Source organism: Rosa chinensis, chromosome 6 (genome assembly GCF_002994745.2).
Source record: "Rosa chinensis cultivar Old Blush chromosome 6, RchiOBHm-V2, whole genome shotgun sequence".
NCBI lineage: Eukaryota > Viridiplantae > Streptophyta > Magnoliopsida > Rosales > Rosaceae > Rosa > Rosa chinensis.
The window spans coordinates 22,018,499-22,045,077 of NC_037093.1; the positions used below are offsets into that span (position 1 = coordinate 22,018,499).

The 26,579-nt window shown below is 38.6% G+C and overlaps 2 protein-coding genes across 2 annotated transcripts; both read right to left on the minus strand.

Annotated features, from left to right (window-relative positions):
• Positions 1–384: 384 nt before the first annotated feature.
• Positions 385–2,764, minus strand: LOC112171050 (26S proteasome regulatory subunit S10B homolog B). Its single transcript, XM_024308292.2, has 10 exons — positions 2,752–2,764; positions 2,600–2,680; positions 2,255–2,374; positions 1,828–1,964; positions 1,480–1,728; positions 1,284–1,370; positions 1,053–1,190; positions 750–941; positions 559–657; positions 385–456 (listed from the first exon to the last, which is right to left on the minus strand). The coding sequence occupies exons 1-10, from the start codon at positions 2,762–2,764 to the stop codon at positions 385–387; spliced, it is 1,188 nt and encodes a 395-aa protein (XP_024164060.1).
• Positions 2,765–19,188: 16,424 nt separating this feature from the next.
• On the minus strand, positions 19,189–22,490 carry LOC112174569 (26S proteasome regulatory subunit 10B homolog A). Its single transcript, XM_024312359.2, has 10 exons — positions 22,293–22,490; positions 21,984–22,103; positions 21,652–21,788; positions 21,406–21,567; positions 21,183–21,269; positions 20,991–21,077; positions 20,772–20,909; positions 20,446–20,637; positions 20,258–20,356; positions 19,189–19,553 (listed from the first exon to the last, which is right to left on the minus strand). The coding sequence occupies exons 1-10, from the start codon at positions 22,396–22,398 to the stop codon at positions 19,479–19,481; spliced, it is 1,203 nt and encodes a 400-aa protein (XP_024168127.1). The 5' UTR covers positions 22,399–22,490; the 3' UTR covers positions 19,189–19,478.
• Between the last annotated feature and the right edge of the window lie 4,089 nt (positions 22,491–26,579).

Here is a 26,579-nt window from a genome sequence, read left to right on the forward strand (position 1 = left end):
CCTTCTTTGCCAAGGCAAATTTGACTGCCAAGCGAAATAGCGAACGGTGGTAAGAATTGAGAAATCATGGGTCAATTAATTAAGGTCTTCAATCATGAGTGCCTTAGTGAACTTCAGACTTTTAGAGTCTTCTAAACACGGGTCGATCGAAAAATGGGATGGACGAAGGTATTTACTTAGGAGTATGCCCGACCAATGCCAGAATATGAAAAGGTTGCGAAAATTTCCAACCAACTCATTATAGTAATATTTAAGCAGCAAAAGTTAATGTTACAATCATAATTAGTAATATAACTGATCTCAGATTAGTAGGACTACATTGTGTGCCTCCACTACTGATCGGAAAAATACTATCGTATGTGCATGGCTCATCATTGAACGGCATCACTGTTCTTTCCCAAAATTGTAGTGAGCCCTGGACTCCAGCTTCTTGGCATCGTTCAATTTTCTGACAGCCTGAAACATTAGAACAAAAATCAATCAAGAGAGTTTAAACACTAACGTTTATGAATTAGAGATGAAACCATTTTGGTCCAGGTGGTTCGAACTATCATTTACCTTCATGAAATCTTCTTGAACAACATAATCCCGTTCAGCACGTATGGCAAACATTCCAGCTTCAGTACATATGTTCCGTAGATCAGCCCCATTAAAGCCCTGAATCAAAGACAATGCATCTAATTGATAAATGATGCAAATACAATAAACCATAACTATTAGTAGTGATTTAAACGAGTATTGGTGCAAACCTCAGCAAGCCTGACAATTGCCTCATAATCAATTTCCCCGTGCTTGGCTATCCCAGCAGCATGGATTTTAAGAATTTCCATTCTCGACTGTTCATTAGGCAATGGAATCTCTATCTTTCGGTCTAGACGCCCAGGGCGCAGGAGTGCAGAATCTAAAGTATCAGGTCTATTGGTTGCCATTATGATTTTAACCTAAGAAATCGAAAGCATAACCAAAATTTCATCATCAAAACATGCCAACATATATATATGGTAGCATGACACACAAACTAGCTTGGTTTGAACTAAATCAAAAATACGTACCTTGTCAAGCTGATCAAAACCGTCTAACTGGTTAAGCAACTCCATGAGTGTTCGCTGCACTTCTCTGTCTGAACTGGTCCCCTCACTCAAACGTGCTCCACCAATAGCATCGATCTCGTCCATAAAAATGATACACGGCTAGACACCAAGTGAAAAAGAATAAGCATATTTCCTTTTATAAGAGTAATATACCTATCTGAAAATTGCTCAACATATATAAGCTCCAATTACCTGGTGATCACGAGCGTAATTAAACATTTCCCTTATCATTCTCGCACTCTCGCCAATGTATTTATCAACAATTGCGCTTGATACAACCTATACTCATGTATAATAGTAGTCACAAAAGATTTAGTCCCATTGAAATAAAATAAAAACAAAAGTCCATAGTCGTAAAATCGAAAAACAAGAATAATGTACTACTAACCTTCAAAAAATTAGCATCTATATTGCTGGCAATTGCTCTAGCCAGTAATGTCTTTCCTGTTCCCGGAGGTCCGTAGAGAAGAACACCCTTGGGAGGTTTGATCCCCACTCTAAGGAAGAGCTCAGGATTCATCAAAGGCAGTTCTATAGATTCCCTAAGATCTCGTATCTGATCGGATAGGCCTCCCACAGCAGAGTAGCTAACATTACCTGGATCTTCTTGAAGCATATTATACACAACTGGATCAACCTGCAAATCAAGAACATATAAGTAAAAATGTTGAAAAAGCTAGAGACAGAACTAAATGTAGAATTCTATCTCAAATAATGGGAATTGGATGATAATTACTTCTCTTGGAAGAGGCCTCATGATGGTCAAAGTAGTGATATCCAAAACTACGCGAGTGCCCGATGTAAGTTTTTCTCTGGGGATTTTACTGCGACAGCCTACCACATACCGAGGGCCACTACTTGCCTTCACTAACACTGAAGCAATGGAAAGAAAAGATCGTTAATTACTTCCACTCAAAGAAAAAGAAACCTAACAAAATATAGCATTCTTACAAGTAGAGTTTACAACAATGAGCCCTAAGATATAGCTCATGGGTAATTTCTAGCTTCACACCTATGCTACTTTGCTCCTTCACTCTACTAGTGACTAACGAATTCTCATCTTTAGACTTTCATAATTCTAACAAGGGTGAGAATTCGTTAATCACATGTGGGATGAACAAGCAGGCATTATGCAATTGCCAAGAGGAAAGAGAATTTCTTACCCCGTCCATCATCGAGCTGCGACAGAACTTCGCCTACAATCTGTCCTGAACTTTGGAAGGACTTCAAATCATCTTCGGTTTTCTCATATTCCTTCTTTCTGGACCGCAATTCGTCTCGTGCTGCATCAAAACAAAACCAAACATGAATCCAACTTTCAAACTTCTTCAATGCATTACAACAAATTGTACCATATATCAATACAAAGCAAGATAATCAATACATGCAAACCCTGCAACATGCTATTACAATATACCAATTTAGAAAATTCTCTTGCTATTAGAGAAAAGAAGAAGAAAACGATCTTGTTATGAGGGATAAGGGTTTTGGTACGTCGTGAATCTAACCTTGCTTTACTTTAGCTTCCAGTTCCTTAAGTGCTAGTAACTTTCTGCGGTAATCCACATTCGTCGTCATTGAAGCAGAAACTGAATAAAAGAATAAGAAGAAGGGTTTAGGGTTTAAGGTTAATCACAATTAAGTTGGATAAACAACGCACGAGGAATATCCATGATTTTAAACTTAATTGCATAAACAATAACAGATGGAGGACCTGGAGGAATACCTATATATCTTAGAGAAACCTTAACAATGGACACCTTGAGATAGATCGAAAATTGATGGAAACGGAAAGTAGCCCAGAGAGACTTTTAGATTTTAGTTTATTTTGTTAATTAGGAGCCCATTGTAGGATGGCCTTTATAAGGCAAAATTGTGCTAGTCCTTCTATTCAAGGGAGGAGATTTCTTACCGCAAAAGAAAAGGATTGTACCTTAAAAAAAAAAACAAAAACAGAGAGAGTTAGAATTATATATGTATAATACCATAATAACCCTTAGATAATTGGATTGCATAAGAGCATCTTTAGCAGACTCTCTATTTTGGCTCCTTAGCTATTTTGGAGAGCATGTTTAGCTTTTGATATATTTTAGCAGCTGCACCAGACTCCTAAATGGCTCTCCATTATAACTTTTAGCTATCTCGCTCCTAAATATAGAGAGCGAGATGAGGCTCTCTATAATTTAATACATTCCTTTCGAGTTATTTTATGTAATTGATAAATACATTTAAACTATTTAATCTTTACTTAAAAAATAATATAAATTTAAAACTAGCTAAAATAGAGAGAACTGATACAGACGTATTTCTAAAGTGGCTAGCCAAAATAACTTTTTAGCTACTTTGGCTAAAATTTGACTCAAAAATGGCTAGCATTGCTAAAGATGCTCTAAAAAAGGGTTGAACTATTTGAACCCAGCAAATTTCTAAGTGTACCCAGCCCTAATATTTTTAATTTACTATTTCTAATTTTACCCCCATTTTAAAAATATTTGTATTTCATTGTCAACACTCATCTTCTCTCTCACACACCCAATTTGAAAGCTACCCAGATTCATTAACACAGGAGTCAATATGTTTGCAAGACCTCTTGTACACATAGTATATAAATCTATTTGCAATATATTAAAAGCATAAAAGGAAGAGGATTAGCTTCATTAATTGGTGTAGATTTGATAAACGGAGTTCTTAGTCTCCATACTAATTGAACAAATTCAGGCAAGCAGAACTCTCTGTGGTAACTGGCATTTATATCTATCAATTGGTATCAAAATGATAATTAATATTCGTGTATCCAAATCTGAAGATATATGAGGATTTCAATAAGCAAGAGGGTAGGGTGTAAATTCCAATAAGCAACAGCACAATCATATATGCAAGATTGCAGGGGGAGTAAAATCATATATGCACGAGGTGCCGCTGGTATTAATCCATAATAAATTGGGAGAAGTTGGATGTACCCAGCGAATTTTTTTTTTAATTAACTAAGGGTAAAATAGGAAATTAAATTTTTGCTGGGTTTACTTAGACATTTGCTGGGTACATTTAGTAAGACCCCATAAAAAAACACTGGAAAATGTCTATAGACCGGATGAGTGCAAGAGTTTTTTTTTTAATCAATCCATCAGTGATTGTCAAAAATTCTGAAACTATAATGACCATTACATATCCCTCCGCTGCAATTGACTAGATAGGCAAGAGGTTGTGGGGCACCACAATAATACATATGGATAGACCACTCATTAAATATCTAGCACTCACTTAATAAAGTAAGCCCATAAGTTATGAAAAAACATAACATATAGATAACCAACCACACTCATTAGCGCACATTAAGGAACTAACAAGAATAAGTCCATAAAAATAGATTTAAACACCCGGCCCAAATGACAAAGTAAAGGCCCAAAGCAATAACCTGCAGCCCCAAAGCCCAACGGGAAAAAATCCAGCCCAAGAACCAACAGACAAGCCCAGACACCCACTTCGCGACTAGTCAGTCACCGCCACCGCCATGATTGCCACCACCAAAACCAAAAACATCTCTAGCACCTTCCTTTGACTCTAGCACCTTCCCTCGACGCCACCACCCACGAGGTCAAACAAAATAGGGCATAACTAAAGCAGATCTGAACCTTAAAGGACTAGGACATCTCAGTCCCCAAGCCGCCACAACTCCCGTCGATGTCGCCACAGGAGTTTGGATAGGCATTGAAAACCACTCCTTGAATCAATGCCTGCAACCTCCATAGCCATGAAGCCTCAAATCTAGAAATTCACGCCGACTTCTCTATTGCAATCTCCAAGCCCGATACTCCCAGAAAGCCTTAGACCTACAATAGAGAGCAAATACTTGTCCGGCAGCATGAACCTCAGACTATCAGCATTGGCAAAGCCACCTCTGACGAGGGTGCCGCTATCGGACGAGAATAGTCTTCGCAAGGCTCTAAAACCAAGTAGAGGTGGCGCTTTGTTCCTAATCCTGAGAATAATCTAAGGGGGATGTATTCATTTAAGAGTCTACAAGATTTTTTGTATTTTGAAAGTCTATGGGTATTCAATTAAGATTTTAAATAATCATTTAAAATCTTGATGTATTCAATTAAGATTTAAAATTATCCATTCAAATCTGCAGATATTCAAAAGTATACCGATTTTTAAGGATTTCATTAAATGCTGGATTTTGGAGGATTTTATAGTGCTTTTTATACATATCAAAACTCAAAAACAATCCAACCACTTCCCAAAAGATTTTGATGGATTCTTTCTCACTCAAAAAATGAAGAAGCTCTTCACCAAAAAAAAAAAAAAAAGCAGTTCTCAATAGGTGACACTCATCCATTTTGTCTTAGACCTATATTTCCACTATCCTCATCTGCCTCTGCTCTCATCTAATAATTTTTTATTTATTTTTATCACTATAGCTCTGTAAACCTTAATCCTTCTAGCTAATTAAGCTCACTTTCAATGGTATTGTTAAGATGATACATACACACATGTTTCTTTCTTTTTTTTAATCAAACCCGAGGCCGGGTGCCGATATATATACATATATTCATCTAAAGCCAGAATAGGTCGTTACATACACACATGTTTCTTTTGTAGATTAGATATGAAATAAATTATGTCATTAGTTTACTACTTTATTTTTAATTTGTGTAACATTTTGGTTGATTAGTTTTCTCTTATTATTCATATAATACACAACTTAAAGAATGGTAGATTGGATTATAGTTGGATCCATACATCCATTGCTTTTAAAGAAGAAGAAAACAAACGAAAAAAAAGTAACCTACCAAAAACATCATAAAGACTTGTAAAATCTAAACAAATACTAGTAAATCAATCCATTATAATCAATTAGAATCCATATAGAATTTAAATAATCTGTGGATTAAGTAAATCCATGGATTATAAAAACTCAAATGAAATCTTTTAAAATTTGAATTGAATACACCCCGTTGTAATATTAGTGCAAGAGTTATGCTTGTGGGAGTGGGTGATGCATGTAAAACAGCTTTTACTTTTATTTATTATTCTGTTTATTATTTTATTTTAATTTTGACATATTTATCCTTAATGATTAAAATGTATTCTATAATTTTTTAAACTTTTGAGGGTTATAAAGGTAAAAAAGAATGTTAGGGCGAACAACATCACTTCTCTTGAATATAGTATAGATTGTAATAATATATACACACACACACACACGCACAATATAGACTATGCAAGAATATGCTGTCCAGCTAGTTTTGCATGTGTACTATAATTTTTTTAGAAAAAAAAAAAATAATAATAGGAAAAAGAGTGGGAAGTTGTCTGCAGGGTGGTAAAAAGAGTGACAAGTTATATGTTAGACTTTTTTTAAAAACACCTTTTTTATTTTGTTATTTACAATAATACTATACAGTTAATAAAATATACCTAGTTAAAACTTAAAAGTGCATTATGGGAAGTATTCACCAAAGTTGAGAAACAAAGAGTGCAAGAATAGTATGCGTAAAAGGTCCAGCCATTTGAACCCAGCCAAAATATAAGTATACCCAGCATAAAATATTCTTCCAATAATATCCTTTAAAAAAGTATCCAGCCAGATTCTTCCGTGCACTTCGTTCTATTTCCTTATCATTATGATCTTCACATTCCAGCAGATGATAAAAATTAATCTTAAATATTTTGGATTTCTATTGCTACCATGATTGATCGATTACCATTTCTATGACATAGAACTAGGGGAATGGGACAATTGAGTTGTGGTTTGCAAGCATCTACCACACAATGCATGAGTGATCATCAAACAATAATGAGACTTTCCAAAGTTCAGTGAATATACTTAGACTGTACAATCTTATTATTAGGAGGCCATGAAACTTTCCAATCTTCAATATTTAAGGATGTTTTGCCAACTTCGACACCTAAAACTTTCCTTAGAATTTGTGGTTGTTGCTCTTAACATACTCTAAAGAACTAACGCTTCAATTGAAAGTATTTAGAGGCTGGGAAATTTGAATTTCATGTTTGTAGAGATTCGTGATCAAACTGCGAGTTAACATGTCCTTCCAAAAACAAAAAAAAAATTCAATATATGAAGACGGTCAACTTAAAGGAATTGTTACTTTGCTCTTGGCAATTCAACTTAATGAAATTGTTAGTTTGTTCTGGGTACTTGAGAGAGAACAAGAGAGAGAGAACACGACTGTAAAAAAGAACAGCGGTTTTCTTTGCTGGGTACAAATTGTGGTAATTGCAGTTCTTTCCATTAATTTATTAAATTGAGAGTAGAATTGCAAATAAGGTTGCTGATATCAGACCAAAAAAAGGTTACTGATATAATGGCAGCATATGCTAGTGGTGGAACTCGAGTTTTTCTTTTTTTTTCTTCTCCTTCGTTCTTGCTTGCTGCATTAGCAGCTGAAGCAACTGTTTTGTAAACCTTGCTATAGTTTCAATAAATTTCTGACCTCTTTTCCTTCAAAAAAAAAAAAAAATCGGAAATTTATGGCAAAAATAGGATGATAGGTTCACTATTTTTGCCAAGTGCAAATAGCAAGGCCCTTATTTTTCGTGGCAAATTACCACCAAATGCAATTTCAGCCCAACTTTGCCCATACGCAGGCCTTCTTTTTAGTTTTTCCTTACAGTACTGAAACTAACCTATACGCCTAAACCCATGCGGCCTAACTACCTAACTTCAATTAATTTTCGTTAACGAGTATTTTACAAAAATACCCTTTCTAGAATTTGAATAAAACTGAAAGGAAATGAAACGTCAAAGCGACTGAAACAAAGGAAACAAACCCTAGCTTTGCCGCCTAGCTTCACCGCAACCCTACAAGGCTCATCGGAGTCTAATTTCAATAGAGCTTTGATTTATTGTATTTTGAATCAAAATACTTCTATTTTTATAAAGAATCAACCCTGTAATTCGTACTCAAACAACAACTCAAGTGATTCGAAACCCTAGCTTCGTTTTGATTTTATGATTTTTCTAGTTTAGGATTTTTTTTTTTTCTTTTGATTATTTGTATATGGTTCAATTAGATGGGTTTCATTCAATTTATTGAGTTTCAATTTAGGGTGAAAACATGTGCAACTCTTTTTTCTTTTTGGAGAAAAGCACGAACACCACAGGACTCTAATGAGAATCACTTTCAAGAGGACTTTCTAATTAACGGTTGTGAGACCCACTTTTCGATCACACTTTGACAAATCAACCGTTAAATGTTATGAGTAGATAATTTCTTAAATCATTTATGCAAATTTTAAATCAAATTAAAAAGAGAGTTTCTATTGGAACCTCTAAATTTGCTCACTTAACCTCACTCTATTATGAATTATTAAATGACATATATAACCTACTATAAAATGACTACTAAGGACAATAATTATACCAAAAAAATATTATATTGTTTAAGGATATCTCTATTTGTGTTTAATCCAAACTCTAGGTTACTTGACCTAGTGGTAATAGGGTTCAATTAGAAGAATCTAAAGATTCTCTTTCCTTGTATGATTCTAACTCTATGTATTATAATCCTCTATATAAAGAGGCCCCTATTATCAATGAGAACAGCACAGCAAATTTCTCTCAATTTCTGATTCCCTAAAACATGTTATCAGCACGAAGTTCTAACCCTGAAACCCTAAATTCGTAGCCTTCAAATCCAAGAAACCTCCGCCGCCCACCTTGAAGCTCTCACCTCCAGGAGTCCAGAACCGGCGGCGCTGCCCCCAGAACCGGCAGGAATCTACCTGAACCGGCCACCGGAAGTGACCAAACCGGCCCCCAAGAAGAATCCGTCTATCTTCTGCCTGATTTCGCATCCTTCCCGACCACCGATCACCGCCATCTTTTGTCAGACCTAGAGGCCCAGAAGACGGAAGCAAGCCCAGCAGCCCAGAGGTTTGCCACGTCAGCATCCATGTGATGCCCCGGAAATTCGTAATTATTTTCCGAGGATTTTCCGGAATTAATTTTATAACTATTGGACGGTTTCGTGGCTCGTGGATGGAGCGGAAGTGTTTCGGGCGAATAATTAATTGAAGAATATGGTTTTAGGGGGTTGCCAAAGGTTGACTTTTTATTCGTAGGGATTCTCCGAAAACTTCCTTCACGAAAGTTGTAGAGCGCGTCGATACGAGTTCGTGGACATGTGGAACGCGAGATCGGAGTTCGTATGAGGAAGTTATGGCCATTGGAAGGAATTTCCATTTTGGTATAAATAGAAGTTTCCCAAGTTGGAAACTTACTATTTTCATTATTTCCGTTTCCGGAAACATTCCTTTCTCTCTCTTCTCTCTCGTTCGCACCTTTAGAATCGAAATTATCCGGCTGACCAGACCCGAACCCGGACAATCCGACCCGACTTTTCCGGCGGATTGCGGCGGTCTCCGGCGACGAAACTTTCCAGATAGCATCGTCTCCTCCATCTGGTCGTCCCTTTGGTGTCCTCTAGTGCCGATTATCCTCCACGGCGGCGCTACAAGGTGGTGCAGGTTGGTGTTTTCGGACCCGACCGGAAATCTTTATTCCGACGTCTGCAGGGCTTCGAGTCTCCTTGGTTGAACTGAGAACGGCCTCGTCGATCGATCCTTGGTGGTTGTTTGGATCGATTCACGTGAAACTTCGATCAACTCGGGTTGGATTACTGTTCACGGCTTGTGAGGTAGTTTTCGACCCCTTATGCTTGTTTTCTGACTTCGATCCAGTTATGAAAGTTCACAAGCATGCTTAGATGAAGCTTTTTGATGTTGGGAGTTTTGTGAAATAATGTGTTTTTGGCCGGCGGAGGTGCACCACCGTCTGTGGTGGCGTTCCGGCGGTGTTCCGGCCACTTAAGGAACTGTTTCTGTTATTATATATGTTCTACTCGTTGATACGAGCGTTTCGATATATAATATGCAAGTTTTGGAGTTCGTTTGGAATTGTTATGATTTTTGCAGTTTCATACCGACCAATTTATGCTATCCGTGAGGATTTGAGCGTCCGATCGACTTGTGGTTTGGTCACATCGATCGTGGACGTATTCCAGAGACTTTGGGAGGTCTCGGATGTGGTTTCGCCTCGATTGGCGCCACTTTGGGGATTTTAGTTCAAAACAGGGGTTTCGGACTTAAATCGTTTGTGAATTATTACTAAGTGGAAATCGATTGTGATTAGGTACTTGACGAAGTATTTGGACGAGTTGTTGGTGATAGTTTTGGTTTGGTTCTGTATTGAAGACGCAGCAGGAGTTCGAGGTGAGTAATCTCACGAAGTTCATTCACGAACGGGTTGACCTTATTGTTTTGAGAGTTATTTAGTTAACTGCAAACTATAATTGGTATTAGTGGCCTTCCTGAGTGAATGACCACTTATATATATATTTACGTGGAATATGTATATTCTTGTGGGTTGATGAGTGAATTGAAGCAATAGGTATTGATGGGTTTCATTCTATTGTTTGGGGGCTTGACTTTTCGGGAAACATTTTGTGGGAATTGGGAATTTCTATTGTTTTGAAAAGTGTCAAGGTTTGGTGTGAGTTGCTTTGATGTGATTTGAATGTTTTGATCTAACGACCGGGGGTCGGAAGATCTGAGAGTCACAGGTTGTGATTCCTCCTTTTGGTTTGATTTAATGTTTTGATCTGATGACCGGGGAGGTCTGATGATTGGAGGTCACGGGGTGACATCTCCTTTTGTGTGAGTTGAGTAACTTTTGGGTCCTGAGTGACCATTTTGAAAGGTTTTGATCTGACGACCTGGGAGGTCTGAGGATTTGGGGTTGTTGGGAGTAACCTCAAGCATATAAATCGGGACTTCACGCCTTTGGCCGGGTTTGTGGATACGATCAGTTAGAGCTCTAGTCTGTTTGCCATAGTACATCATGGGGGGTAGCGGGGAGCTATCTGATGCTCATGAGTACGTGTTTTTAAAAGGGAGTTTCAGGGATTCTTTCTTTTAAATGTCCTGGGAGGACTTGTGAATCATATTTAATTGTCAGAGTTTCAATTATTATGATTTTGTCACGGGGTGACTTGTGTCGATTTGAGAATGTGTTTTAAAAGGGAGTTTCGGGGATTCTTTCTTTTAAATGTCCTGGGAGGATTTGTGTATCATATTTAATTGTCAGAGTTTCAATTATTATGATTTTGTCACGGGGTGACTTGTGTCGATTTGAGAATGTGTTTTAAAAGGGAGTTTCGGGGATTCTTTCTTTTAAATGTCCTGGGAGGACTTGTGTATCATATTTAATTGTCAGAGTTTCAATTATTATGATTTTGTCACGGGGTGACTTGTGTCGATTTGGGAATGTGTTTTAAAAGGGAGTTTCGGGGATTCTTTCTTTTAAATGTCCTGGGAGGACTTGTTTATCATATTTAATTGTCAGAGTTTCAATTTATATGATTTGGTCACGGAGTGGCCTTTATTGTTTCTTTTGGGAAAAGAATGTGCTGTTTTGGGAAAACAGGGTGTGTGTGTGTCCCTTTTTGCGAGTTGATGGGTTCCTCGTTGGGTGAGTTGTGCATGTGTGGTTTTGAGTTACTCATACGGGCTTGCAAAAGCTTACCGGGTTTGTTGTGTGACAACCCGGTGCACCATTCCAACGGTGTAGGGGTTAATCCTGCAGGTTAGGATAATCGAGGTTGAGGCAGCGAGCTTGCAGCTTTACGGTAGGAAGCCACATTTGTGACTTTACTTTTGATAAGGACTTCCGTTGTATAGTTACTCTGAGCAGCCTTTACGTTTTATTTTGTTGTTGACAATTTAATTCGTAAGCTTGTGTAATATATAACTCTTTGGATGCTAGTGTATATTTACTTTGAGGGTTCAGGACATCAATATGTGTGTAAGTTTAAGCGAAAAAGATTTCAGGTATTTTGTATTGATGACTGGACGTTCACGCATATATAATTATGGGGTTATATATATTGATTTTCATGGGTGTAAAATCAGGGGCGTGACAATCCAGTCAGCTGCCACGTCATCATCCGGACTGCCACGTCAGCACCCCGGTCAACGGTCAGTCAATGCCGGTCAACACTTGCTGGCGACTTTTCCGACGACTTTTCCGGCGACATTTTTCCGGCCAACTTTTCAGTCAAGTTTTCCGGCCACTTTTTAAGGTATTTTTTATTAAACGTTCCCCTTTTTTTAGAGTTTTTAAATTCATTTTCTCTTCTTTTTCGGGGACTTCCAACATCCCTTTTTCTACCCCCCCTTTCTCTACATAGGGGAGATCAAAAGCTGAACTGTGAGGTTTCGTGCTCACTCCAAGCTTGGAGATTGTAGAGTCCTCCAAACTTAGAATTTGTTGAGAAGAACACGATCGACCACATACATCGTTGTTTCGATCTAATCCAAAACCCCTCTTGGAATCGGATTTTCTTGGAAGTGACTACGCTCAGAAAATTCATAATTTCTTGGAAGCGACTACGCTCAGAAATTTAATAGTTTTTCGTGGTAGCCTTTTTCGCTCCGAAACTAACCTTAATCTTGTGTTGTTTTTCAGGATGAGTTACCTGAACAAGTTGAACTTTGTTCCACTAGAGACAACCGGCGCAGGATACCATAGGTGGGTCCGAGATGTGCGCCAACATCTTAAGGCTGATGGACTTCTGGAAGCCATCCAAGAGCCTAGTCAGAACGTGCTCTCCATTGAGCAAGCTACTGCTTTTAAAGCAAAACAAGCTAAAGCCATAATTCTCATGACAAGGCACATGAATGACGCGCTCCAAAATGAATACCTCAATGAGGAAGACCCAAGAAAGCTATAGGTAGAACTTGAGCAGTGATTTGGCAACGTTCGTGACTCCCTGCTTCCTGATTTAGAAGTGCGATGGCATAGCCTCCGCTTTTGTGATTTCAAGTCTGTGCTTGATTATAACTCAGAAGCTCTTCGTATCAAGTCTCTGATGGAGTTTTGTAGCCAAGCCATAACTGATACGATGTTGATCGAGAAGACTCTCTCTACCTTCCCCATCTCTGCACTGATGATTTCAAAGAATTATCGGATTGATGTAAATGCAGGACGTATCACAAGGTTTCATGAGCTCATTGGCGCCATGAACGTAGCTGAAAAGCACGACAATATTCTTGTGAAGAACTATAATGCTAGACCCGTGGGAACTAAGCCTATTCCGTAGTCTAACTATAGTCGCGCCCCCAATGGAGGACGCAAGGAGCGAAACCCTAAGAGTAGGGACAATTCTGGACATTCTAGTCCATATGTTCGCCCTAAAGTGGAAGGAAATCGCCAAGAAAGGCGTGCACGGAACCGTGGAGGTCAACGTGTGAAGAGAGAGAGAGGCGGAGCCTCCGACCATGGTGGTAACGCCACCAAGAGCATAGGTCGTCCAAATCGCGCCCCAATGGCGCCTCGATCAAGGGAGCCTGACCATAATGATGTTTGTTTTCGATGTGGATCAACTGAACATTGGGCCAAAACATGTACAGCACCCCAGAATGTTGCAAACGCATACAAGACGTATCGTGAAGCAAGGGAAGCAAATTACATGGAACAAGAAGATCAAGATCAAGATGGCGATCTAGATCTAAGGGTGGAAGACTACAAGGATCAAGACCCAGAAACTGGCGATTTTGATTAAGTCTTTTTATTTTCCAAGAGATGTAGGCGATTGCCATATTACTTTTTATTGGATTAGATTTTCTTTGATCAAAGAAACAATGATGTACTCCGTTGGCTTATGAATAAAATTTCGAGTTCTTTTTATTATGACTCAATTTTGATTCTGAGCATATTACTTTGTGACTACGATGGTTGGGCCATCAATATTAATTCAAGGATATGGAATAGCCCAAGTTCCACTTGCTAAATGGCACCTTGATTACAGTTGTCACAGAAAATCTCTACGCTCTTAGGGAAAATCGTACCCTATGAATAGCCAACGAATTCCATGCGAAAATGCATGTAGAGAACGGAAATGAGTTCCTTTGCATCACCTCTAATGATTGCGAACAAAGACGCATCTTAGAGAAGTTTATGTGTCTCTCTAGTGGATTCTATGTCACTATTCGAGCTATTAATCCAATAAAGTTATGAGAGAAGATCTCTTGGATTTAGACACATATTGGCTTTGTCATGACAGGATAGATCATCCTAGTCATGATATGATGATCCGTCTACAAAAGACTTCACATGGACATCATTTCTTTCGAGCGAAACGAAGCATGAATCAAAAGTTGATTTCTAAACTAAGTGTGACCGACACAGCTGCCTAGGGCACTGCCTCCGTCCACCACTAGCCTAGGGCTGGCGCAGTCCCTATCCATGACTCTATGGATGGCGTCCATCATGGTGATGGCGCCCCAGGTGATGCTGCAATCACCAACTTGCTTCAAATAGCGTTTTAGACGCTCAGGCCTAACCACAATACTCAATGGTTGCTTCTAAGGCCTCTCGCTAGTTTTACAAAGCCCGTTCCTTAGGGAAACTAGGACTGAGACCGTCCTATGCAAAGGATATAACAATACTCATTCTGTTCTTACAAAGAATCCGTAGGGATTTTGTGGATTGATTCAACAAACTTGCGGACGCTTAAATATTTCATGATGTTGGTTGACACGCAAACACGCTGGTCACTTGTTGTGCCATTGTCCACCTATAAATGCTACTTACGCTACACTCCTAGCACATATCATATGACAACGGGCTCACTCCCCAGATCATCCTATTCAGTCACTTGGATTTGACTATGCTAGAGAGTTTACATCGAAAGACTTTCGATGGATATTGCAATGGGCTTGATGTTGGACATCACATTCCCATGTACACACCCAATTGGTCTCGCGGACACGACTACGATGGTAGTCCGAACATTGGTAATGCGCACCAATCTTCTTACATCCGCTTGGGGTGATGCGATATCGCATGCAGCTATGCTAATTCGTCTACGACCTACCGCCACTCAATGTACCTCTACGTTACAGCTAGTGACTGGGTACACGTCTTTTGTACTTACGCACATTTGAGTGAGCCATTTATGTGCCAATTGCGCCGCCACAAGGCTCTATGATGGGTCCTTATAGACGAATGGGCAACTATGTTGGATTTGAGACTCTAACAATCGTCCGCCACTTAATGCCCTTGCAAGGCGATCTCTTTACCGCTAGATTTGCGGGTTATCACTTTGATGAGACAGTCTTCCCATCGTTCGGGGGAGATAAGAACACAGATGTTCAATATGAACGACATGAATTGCCGTGGTCTGTCCCCACTATGTCTCATCTTGATCCCTATTAAAGTGACGAGATCACACAAATATGCTGCAAACATGTCTGCAAGGAAGGACGTCCCTACGAGAGGATGTAACGCCACCCTACACGGAGGTAGGCATGGCGCCAATGCCAAAGAGAGTGGCAATCTGGCGTTATAGGCCATGGCCCCAGCTAGGATGCGTGGGAGGTCCGTGGGTTCGAAGGATACTTTGGCACATTCCAATCCTTGAATCATCGACACTCAAAATCCGCCTCATGAGAATCTTCCAGGTTATGGTTATCGTTGGGGGACGCCTCAACGTCAGAACCTATTCCTGAGAATATAGAGCTCTATGAAACTTACACTAGTGTACATGAGACGTGGGATAGAAACTCCATCATAATTGATGATGTAGTTGCGCATTTCATTGCGCATGAGTTTGTTGAGTCAAATGATATCGAACCACGCTCTATTGATGAATGAATGCCAACGTAGAGAGTTTTGGCCTAAATGGAAAGATGTGATCCAGGTTAAGATGGATTCTCTAACGAAGAGGAAGGTTTTCGAGCTAGAGATGCCAACACCTCCTAACATAGAACATGTTGACTAATGGGTCTTCGTTAGAAAGCGTGATGAGAAAAAGAGATGGCAATCTAGCCTTATGGCGCAAGGCTTCTCACAAAACGCCCTGGAATCGACTACGATGAGACATATTCTCTCGTAATGGATGTCATTGCACTCCACTACCTTGTCAGTTTGGTAGTTTCCAAATAACTGAACATGCAGCTTACAAATGTGGTCACTACGTATCTCTATAGGGATCTAGATACGGAATATACATGAAGGTTCATAGCGAACTTCATTTACCCAAGTTAAGAGGTTCTAGACCACGGAGCGCGTTTACAATAAGGTTGAAACACTCACTAAAGTGACTACTTGATTGGGAAGGGATATGCCCACGCGTTTCTATAACAAGTTTCGGATTCTATTGCGGTTCATGTTGGACATGATCTTCATTAGAAGCCCTTAAAGAGTTAAGGGAAACCACTGAACACTTGAAATCCGAGTTTGAGATGAAGGATTTTGGGAGAACACGATTATGTCTCGGTTTGGAACTTGAGCATCGTGTCGATAGATGCTTAGGCATTTTGACAAGGTCAAGCCTTCAAGCACCCCCATGATCGTCCGTAGTCTTGATTCTGAAAAGGATCCTATTCGTCGAAAGGATGATGACGAAGATGTGCTAGAGGCAGAAGTGCCTTACTTAGTACAATAGGCGCATTATTGTACTTATCCCAATGCACAAGACCGGACATCTCATATGTCGTGAACTTGTTAGCTAGATATAGCTCTGCGCCAATGCGACGCCATTGGATTGGTGTAAAAGATATCTTTCGATACTTGAGATGTATGAGTGATATGGGCTTGTTCTATCCCTACAAAGAGATGATGGATTCGGACCCATCACACACCAGGAACGCCGCCAACACTTGCCTGCGTCCATTATCCCCATCCCAAAGCGACATGTGTTTTGGAAGGTTTTGCTGATATTGGGTATCCCTCTGACCCACACAAAGGTCATTCCCAATCCGGTTAAGTGTTCACTATGGGAAAAGACCGTGACATCTTGGAGGTCTACAGAATAGACCCTAGTCGTTATATCTTCAAACAATGCAGAGATCATTGCTCTTCACGAAGTGGTTGGTGAATGTATATGGATTGGATCCATAATTACGCATGTTCGAAGCAATTGTGGTTTGAAGTCTACCACAGATGTGCCTACGAGCGTTTAGGATAATGCTGCTTGTTTTGAACAAATGAGGCAAGGCTACATCAAAAGCGACAAAACCAAGTATAATCAGCAACAACAGACTCTCCTCGAGATCAAAGTGAACTAGATTCAATCTGAGGACAGTAAGGCAGACTTGTTTACTAAGTCATTGCCTAAATCCACGTTCGAGAAACATGTGGCAAGAATTGGTTTGCGAAAATTATCTGAACTCCCATGATCGTAGTCATCAGGGGGAGGCACAGACATCAGGGGGAGATGTCTACATGTTCACCTCGAAATGTGAAGGGTGTGTTGTGCTCTTTTTCCCCTTCGACCGAGGTTATTTTTGTCCCACTGGGTTTTTGTTACTCGGCAAGGTTTTTAACGAGGCAACGAGAGAAGCACCGTGTTTGGACAACACTAGGGGGAGTGTTTAAGGATATCTCTATTTGTGTTTAATCCAAACTCTAGGTTACTTGACCTAGTGGTAATAAAGTTCAATTAGAAGAATCTAGAGATTCTCTTTCCTTGTATGATTCTAACTCTATGTATTGTAATCCTCTATATAAAGAGGCCCCTATTATCAATGAGAACAGCACAGCGAATTTCTCTCAATTTCTGATTCCCTAAAACATATATTTATTTTATGTAGACTTTCTAGTTCAAAAATATTAGATTGTATTCCTTATCTTTTTTCATTTTCCAATTTCACTACATACTCATTAAGTCATATATATTTAACAAGAATTAAAAATATGATTAAGATCATGTGACATACAAATGTATAATATATATGTTGAACGCATTTGGTGAGGGAAAACAAAATAAATCCTCTTATGATTTATTACCTAAATCTAAGTCAATCCATTATATTTGCAAAAAAAAAAAACTAAAAATAATTAAATAATTAATTATGTGGTACAAAAAATAAAAAAATAAAAAAAATAAACATTAAAAAAAAGAATGATTTTTTTTTTGAGAACAAAAACAAATGATTTCTTCACTTTTTTGTTTTTGCAGAACTAAAATAGAAAAAAAAAAACCTAAAAGTTCATGGCATTTTCTTATTGATTAAACATTAATTTTTGAAACTCAAGTTTAATTAAGAAATGTATATTTAGTTAAGATTTATAGAGTGATTAAATCATTGAAATGACTAAATTTTTTATTTTAAATATACTAATTTGTTTGCAAATTATATGAGTGAGGTTATTTGAGGAAGTTTAGTGAGGTTTAATAAGTAAATTTAGTATTTGAAAATTTGATAAGAGGTGTAAAAAGCATAGAGGTCAAGTGAGTAAATTTGGAGGTTCCAATAGAAAAACTCAATTAAAAATCGTTAAAGCATTCATAATCGTGATTTATCATCTATGAACTTGAAAGGTTTAAGTTTGACAGCTTTAGTTCGTCCATTGATTTGACGTAGTTCGGTACATTAACAATTAGTAATTTAAAAAAAAATTTCATACCTAAACATTTAACCGCTAATTTGCTGAAATGTAATCAAAAAGTGAATCTCACAATTATTGATTAAAAAGTCCTCATTTTAAAGAGCCTCTCCCTAAACACCAAATATATTCAGTATCAAAGAACATGTTATCCCTATTAAACTTCCCCACAACCCAACAGTACCCAGAATAATACATCCATGATCAACTGCACAGACTCCAACATAACATACAGATAAAATCGCATATAGTTCTTTAAAAATTTAGTGGTTTTCGTGCAAGTAGAACCATAACCCAAATTGTTGACTGAAACTAGAATTAGAAAAACAGAGGAAGCAGTGTATAAGCAAGGAAAAAGAAAGAAAGAAAGAAAGAAGCGGAAGCAGTGTCGACTGAAATACATTTTAAAATTTAAACTGCTGTTTGCACAAGTTGTCATGGATTCATGGCTTGTTAAATCCACAAGAAAGCCTATTCCATAGGACACCTTGCCTCTCACTCACTTGGAAGATAAAACACAATAAACATTCATACAAAACTAAACAAGATTGCAATTATTATCAGAAAATTTGCTAGGGACAAGCCTATAAAATCATCAAAGGTATTATCAATGAGTAATAAAAGAAAATCAGAGAGAGGGTCATTTAGCATAAAGAGATGGATCAATGAACAAGTTATGACTTGTGTGAAAATCAGAGAAACAATTTAATTGCGAGCCAACACTGATATTAACTACACAAGATGTCTTAAAAGTACAGTAAAGTAGGCAACAAACGACTGTTCAACAATAATACGAAAATCTAATGAACTCATGAGTAAATGTTGTCTAAATGGAACGGGGGCGGTAATAGATATCTCTGAAACCTAAATTGCAGTACCACCTTCCACATTTTCATAAATAAAACAGTCCAACAGACAGCACATGCTTGGAGTCTCTCTTAGTAACTCTTTGGCCTAATTGAAAGTCAGCCTCATTCCTTTCCAAAATCAGCATTATAGTGTGCGCTTGATTCCAGCTTCTTGGCTTCGTTCAATTTTCTTACAGCCTGAAACATTATGAAATAAACAATTATCACAATATTTGTCACCAATCTATGCTACAGAAAATAATGAAATGTCACAATATATATTTGACCCCAGAGGAAATAAATAACAGGTCAAGATAAATATGTGATTTCCCTACCACTAGGCATGTTATTAAGACATTGCACAATGATCCAAACACTTTGTCGCATCTCTTCAATACCAATACAGTAACGATCATAGCAATTTAAGGGAAAGGTATTGGTTCCAGAACTCAGGTAGGGTAGGTCGTCAAACACCTTAGGCACTGATGGGCAAACAAAGCTATTCCACAACCAAGACATTTGTGGACATTCGGTAAATGGGCCTCATTTTACACCAATGAATTTCCTTTTACTTCTTTTACATATTTTTATTAATCTATAAAAGTTAAGGCACATGATGGCTATCCAGATTTTTTCATCACATTCAGGGTTAAAACAGCTACAGCATAGGGTATGGCCCAATACGACATGAACCAGACAACTCTCATTCCATTGTTTTTAGCAGGCTAGCTTATGATCCAATATAATTTAATTTCCAAGGAATGCCTATAACAGATTGCAGACATCAATTCAGGCACATGATTGACTGGTGACAGGTTGCTGGCATCAAATTAGGCTTAGTTCATCTCATAGTTCATTGTTCATTAATATTCACGAGTATAGTATACCGTTCGACACATTACCTTCATGAAGTCTTCATGAATGACATAATCACGTTCAGCACGGATCGCAGACATCCCAGCTTCAGTGCAGACATTCCGCAGATCTGCTCCGTTAAAGCCCTGAAACAAAGACAATTCGTCAAATTGTTGGGGGTGAACCGGTGAAGGATGAAAATTTTTTTTCCAATAGAGAAGCATTTGATGCTCACCTCAGCAAGCTTCACAACTGCCTCATAATCAATTTCCCCATGTTTAGCTATTCCGGCAGCATGAATTTTAAGAATTTCCATTCTTGACTGTTCATTAGGCAATGGAATCTCTATTTTCCGGTCTAGTCTCCCAGGTCGGAGAAGTGCAGGATCTAAAACATCAGGCCTATTTGTTGCCATTATCATTTTCACCTACAAGAACCATCAAAACATGCTAAGATATGATTGCTCATATGCCATTACAAGCTTTTACAAGGACGACCAGATAATTAACTTTGCATCCATTTAATCTGAATAACCAACAAGATCAATGAGAACTCAAGTACCTTCCCAAGTTGATCAAATCCATCTAACTGGTTAAGCAACTCCATGAGTGTTCGTTGGATTTCACGGTCTGCACTGGTCCCCTCGCTAAAACGCCGTCCACCGATGGCATCGATCTCATCCATAAAAATGATACAGGGCTAGACATGAAGTCAACAAATAAGGTATGCTTTTTAACAGTAATATAAACAGAAAATGCTGAACAAATTTCAAGCACAAACCTGGTGATCACGAGCATAACCAAACATTTCCCTTATCAATCTTGCACTTTCACCAATGTACTTATCAATAATGGCGCTTGATACAACCTAGATCCACAGGAAATAGTATATATGAGCAAACAAAAACAATAAGCACGCTGTTGCATAAAAAGTGAAAGCTCAGTATAAAAGCCACAGACACAAATAACTAACCTTTAGAAAGTTAGCATCTATGTTGCTCGCAATTGCTCTGGCTAGCAATGTCTTCCCTGTACCCGGAGGTCCATAGAGAAGAACACCCTGGAACAATTCAATAAAATAAGAAAGAATATTTCTTGATGAAAATCCTACTATTCTAAGTTGCTAGTGTAAGCGTGATAACATTACTGAACATGTCACTAATAGTATGAAGTCAGCAATACTATATAAAACACACCTTGGGTGGTTTGATGCCAACTCTAAGGAAGAGCTCAGGGTTCATTAGAGGCAGCTCTATAGATTCCCTAAGCTCCCGGATCTGGTCTCCTAGCCCTCCCACAGCGGAGTAGCTAACATTACCGGGATCTTCATGAAGCATATTATACACTACTGGATCAACCTGCAAGTCAAAATTAAGCAAGAGTGTTCGAGGGTAGACAGATACAATGTCAATTCATATCATCAATAATAGAATCATAATTACCTCTCTTGGAAGAGCCCTCATGATAGTCAGAGTAGTCATATCCAAAACAACCCGAGTGCCCGCTGTCAGTTTTTCTTTGTCCACTTTACTGCGACAGCCAACCACATACCTAGGGCCACTACTCGCCTTCACTATCACTGAAGCAATAAAATCAATCATAATCACATGGACATTAGTCAAACACAAAGCAACTCTAACAAAATCACATTCACCACCAAAAGTTTCCGTTTTCTACTTAGAGGCAGATCAATCCTAACAAAATCATAATCACCAAGAGTTTCCAGGAACTATGTTAATGTTCTAAACAAAAAAAAGGTCCAGACTTTACTCACAGCGTTCATTATCGAGAGGTCTCAGAACTTCCCCTATAATCTGACCAACGCTTTGAAGCGACTTCAAATCATCTTCAGTTTTCCCAAACTCCTTCTTAGCTCCTCTCAAGTTTTCCCGCACTGCAAAACCCGAAAAAAGAGAAATTCAGACCCAAACAAATTTCTAAATTTCCCAATTCACACAGAAACCCACCGCCCAGAACCAAAATTAACAGCTAGGGCACAAAATCGGGTGAATCGAAACCCTAGACTAAAAATTGAACAAATTGGGAACATTTGTAGTTGGATAGAAGAGGGTGCGAATCTGACCTGCGCGGACTCGGGAGTCGAGCTCCTTGTGCTGGAGCAGCCTCTTCCGGTAATCGGTGATGGCGGTGCGACGTCGTACGGCGTCGTCTGTCTCTGTCGACGTCATCGCGCAGCGGTGCTGGGGAGGAGTAATGGGTTCTCGAGGTTTTTGGGGAGAAGAAGAAGAAATCTGAGAGCTGCTGCGGGCGTCTAATAAAGCTTCGGTTTTTACCTTTTATGTAGGGAAGCTGTATTATCAAGCAAGCAAGCTATACTCATTTACTGATTTACTCTTTTACTCTCACTCGGAAATTGAAACAACAAAAGCGAAAGTGGAGAGGAAATGGCGATTTCACCCCCGAAGTTTGATTGTTATCACTTTTTTTTATTTTTTGGAAATATGTTATCACTCTTTTATTCCGATAACTTTATTGAAGGAGATCAAAAAAGCCCTCTTCCAGATGCACCCTTGGAAAAGCCCTGGACTAGATGGTATGTCTCCGTTTTTCTATCAAAAATATTGGGGTGTTGTCAACCATAATGTTTGTTTGGCTGTGAGAAACTTGCTTACTCAGGGTGAAATGTTGCCGGAATCAAACTATATGTACTTATCTTTGCTTGATACCAAAGATCAAAGACCCCAAGGAAGCAATGCACCTTCGACCTATAGCTCTCTGCAATGTTATTTGCAGAATCGGTTCAAAAGTTGTGGCAAAAAAACCTGGCTTCCTGAAATTGTGTCTCCACTGCAGAGTGCCTATGTCCCGGGCAGATTAATTTCTGATAATACTTTAGTGGCAAATGAGGCTGCACGCTTCATGCACAAGTTAAAGAATCAAGAGACAAGTTTCTTGTCCTTAAAGCTTGACATTTCTAAGGCTGATGACAGACTTGATTGGTCTTTTATTCATGCTATTCTAACAAAGTTGGGCTTTTCATCTTAATGGATTCAAATCATCATGAATTGCATAACATCTATGGCTTATTCTATATATTCTCCTTCATGGAGAGCCTTCTTCTCTAATTACTCCTACACGAGGCATCATACAAGGTGATCCTTTATCACCTTATTTGTTCATCTTATGCAGTGTAGGGTTGTCAACGTTGATATCACAAGCTGTGCAACAACATACCATTCAGGGACTTACTATGTGCCCTCAAGCCCCTACTTTGCATCATCTCTTCTTTGCAGATGACAGCATACTCATACTCTTTGGCTCTGCTACAAATGAAGAATATCTACAATACAAATTGATTCTTAATACTTATGAAAAGGCCTCAGGACAAAAGGTGAATTTTCAGAAAAGCAGTGTTGTTTTTAGTAATAAAGTCAAGGAAGATAGACAACAACAAATGGCGGCCATTCTGGGGGTTAAATGCGTCAAAGAGCATGACAAGTATTTGGGATTACCTATGAGAGTTGGAAGATCCAAGTCTGCCATTTTTGCTTACATCAAAGAAAAGTTGACAAAGAAGTTAGTAAGTTGGAAGGCAAAAATCCTGAGTGCAGCAAGAAGAGAAATTCTCATCAAAGCAATGGCTCAAACTATGCCATTGTATAATGAATTGCTACTTATTGCCAAAAACTCTTTGTGATGACATTCATCAGCTATGTGCATCATTCTTTTGGGAAGACACTAATGACAAGAAAAGAATACATTGGAAGAGTTGGGAGAAATTGTGCCTAACAAAACTTGAAGGTGGAATGGGAAAACATCTATGCATACAACCTAGCCATGCTTGGTAAAAACAAGGGTGGAGATTATTTTCCAATCCTTACTCCTTCATTGCAAGGTTGTACAAGGCCAAATACTATCCAAATTGCTCTTTTTGGGAGGCTGAATTGGGTGACTCCATCATTTTCTTGGAGCAACATTCTAAGTGGAAGACCGGTACTCAAAGTTGGGGTACAATGGTGCATTGGAACTAGAACTCAAGTTAATATTTGGAACGATAAAGGGATTCCAAACTGCCAACAATTTTTGATCTAGAAACCTCCAGATTGTGTCTTCGAGCTTTTCACGGACTTGATTGGTTCCAACAAAAGGCAATGGATCCCAGCTGCAGGTCACACAATTTTCCCACCTGAAATTGCTCAAAAGGTACTTTGTATCCCTCTTAGTCGTAGGAATCTTTGTGATAAACCTTGTTGGAGCCCGGAAAAAAGGGCTTTTATTCTGTTAAAACTACTTACTGGATTGCTAGGACCAAAGTATTAGAGCATGTGCTTGCCTCTACATCCCATTGTGATCCGTATCAAGAATTATGGAAGAGACTTTGGAAGGCCAAAGTGCCTGGGCAAGTTCAAATTTGAGCTTGGCGGGCTTGCTCAAATCTGCTTCATATAAGAGCTAAACTTAGTACTAAAGGGTATGAGGGTGATCTCATTGCCTATTGTGCTCCCATTCTTATGAAGACACTTCCCATGTCTTATGTCAATGTCCTACTGCTGCTGCTATCCTAACTGCACCTCCATTTAATTTGGGATGGAGCCCTACTGCCTCATATTGAGTTTAAAGATTGGATGCTTGAACAGTCTTTGCATCTAAAGAAGGAGGTATTTGCTAAACTCTTGATGATTCTATGGGCCATGTGGAAGAACAGAAATAACATGCTGTGGAAAAATACAAAGCAATCTGCTGATGCTTTAGTCCTCAATTCGTTAGCTTGGTTTGATGACTTTAGTCAAGCACAACAAGTTGACAAACCTTCCCACCCAAAACAAAAGAAAACTTGGAGATCGGCAGTTCCAGGAAAATGGAAGCTCAATGTTGATGGTAGCTTCCTTCCAAACATTATTCGTGGGGGTGTTGGAGGTGTTTTCAAGGATGATACAGGAAACTTTAGAGCTGCTTTTGCAACCCCTATACCAGCTGTAGCCTCTGCAAAGAGAAGTGGAACTTTGTGTTATAAAAGAAGGCTTGAAATTGTTGGCAACAATGCAAGTTAGCAATATTGTCATCAAAACAGATTGCTTGGAGGCTGTCTCGAGTATTGCAGACACACAATTTACTCATGTACATGATGAGGGCATAATTGATGATATTCGCCAAGAACTTCATCAAAGAACTGATATTGTGGTGCAGCATACTCCAAGGTTGTAATCGAGTAGCTCATTCTTTAGCTAATTGGACCTATGAAGCTAGTAATGCATTTGTTTGGCTAGTACAACCTCCAGACTTCATTCTGGGGTTACTTAAAGATGATTGTAAACAATGAGGTAATTCACCTCTATGAATGAAGTATTCCTTGATTAAAAATAAATAAATAATAACTTTATCGAAGGGACTTTGTCCCTCAACTTAAATTTTATCCTCAAATTAAAAAATGTATCCTTTCAAGAAAATAATAATAATAAAAATAGATTACACTTATCTAAGTGGAAAAACAAAACAAACCAATAGAAATTAGTTTAGATTAATCTTCTAATCACAAGTTACCAAGAGAAGTGATGTAATCTGCTATAAAATAGAACATATAGAGAGCTCCATACATGAATAAAAACTTGAGATTTATGTGATGAAATATTCAATATTTAAGTTTGACATAAAAGATTGCTAGAGTCATGTATAAGCACCGAGAAATGAGAACCATTAAAGATATTGAAAGCTTTGGAGGCTCGGTTAATGTTCATCTCTTATTGAGTGACTAGGGTAAGAAACTGTCAAGATGAAAAAACATGTGATTTCAAATGGAGTTGAAAAACCATTGTCATAATAATTCATAGCAAAGAAAATCATGAGCTTCCATGGCTCAATTTGTTTTTGGATTGGATGGGCAATTGATGTACGTAGACTTAGACATTAAAAACGACAAAGTTTGAACATTTCAAGTTTGGTTTGAAAACGCGTCGATGAACAACTCAGCATCTTCAGAGTTAAGATCAGCAAAATTTGGATTGGTAACTGAGATTGCAGATTTCTAAGGTGGAGTAATTACTTTTGGGTATCGGATTATTGGGTTATAAATATGCTATTTTTTTTCACAAATCAATTCTCAATTCAACTCAAGCCGAAAGGCACGAACGCATACCTTCCCTTGCCAACTCTATGGGCAAGTCTAAGACGTGACATGCTAGCATCACTCATTAGACAACTAGTGCTCACTTGTTTAAAAGTGAGCGTATACACTATGAAAAAACATAGTAAATAGGCTAAGTCTAAAAAGTAAAACTTAAATTTGGGCAAAAAAACATAGGTGCACAGGAGTGCTTAGAAGCCCAAGACCTAGACTGCCAAGCCCTAGGCTTAACAACAAAAGCCCAGCTTCATCTGATCTTCATAGCTTGCACACCACTCATCCGCCGAC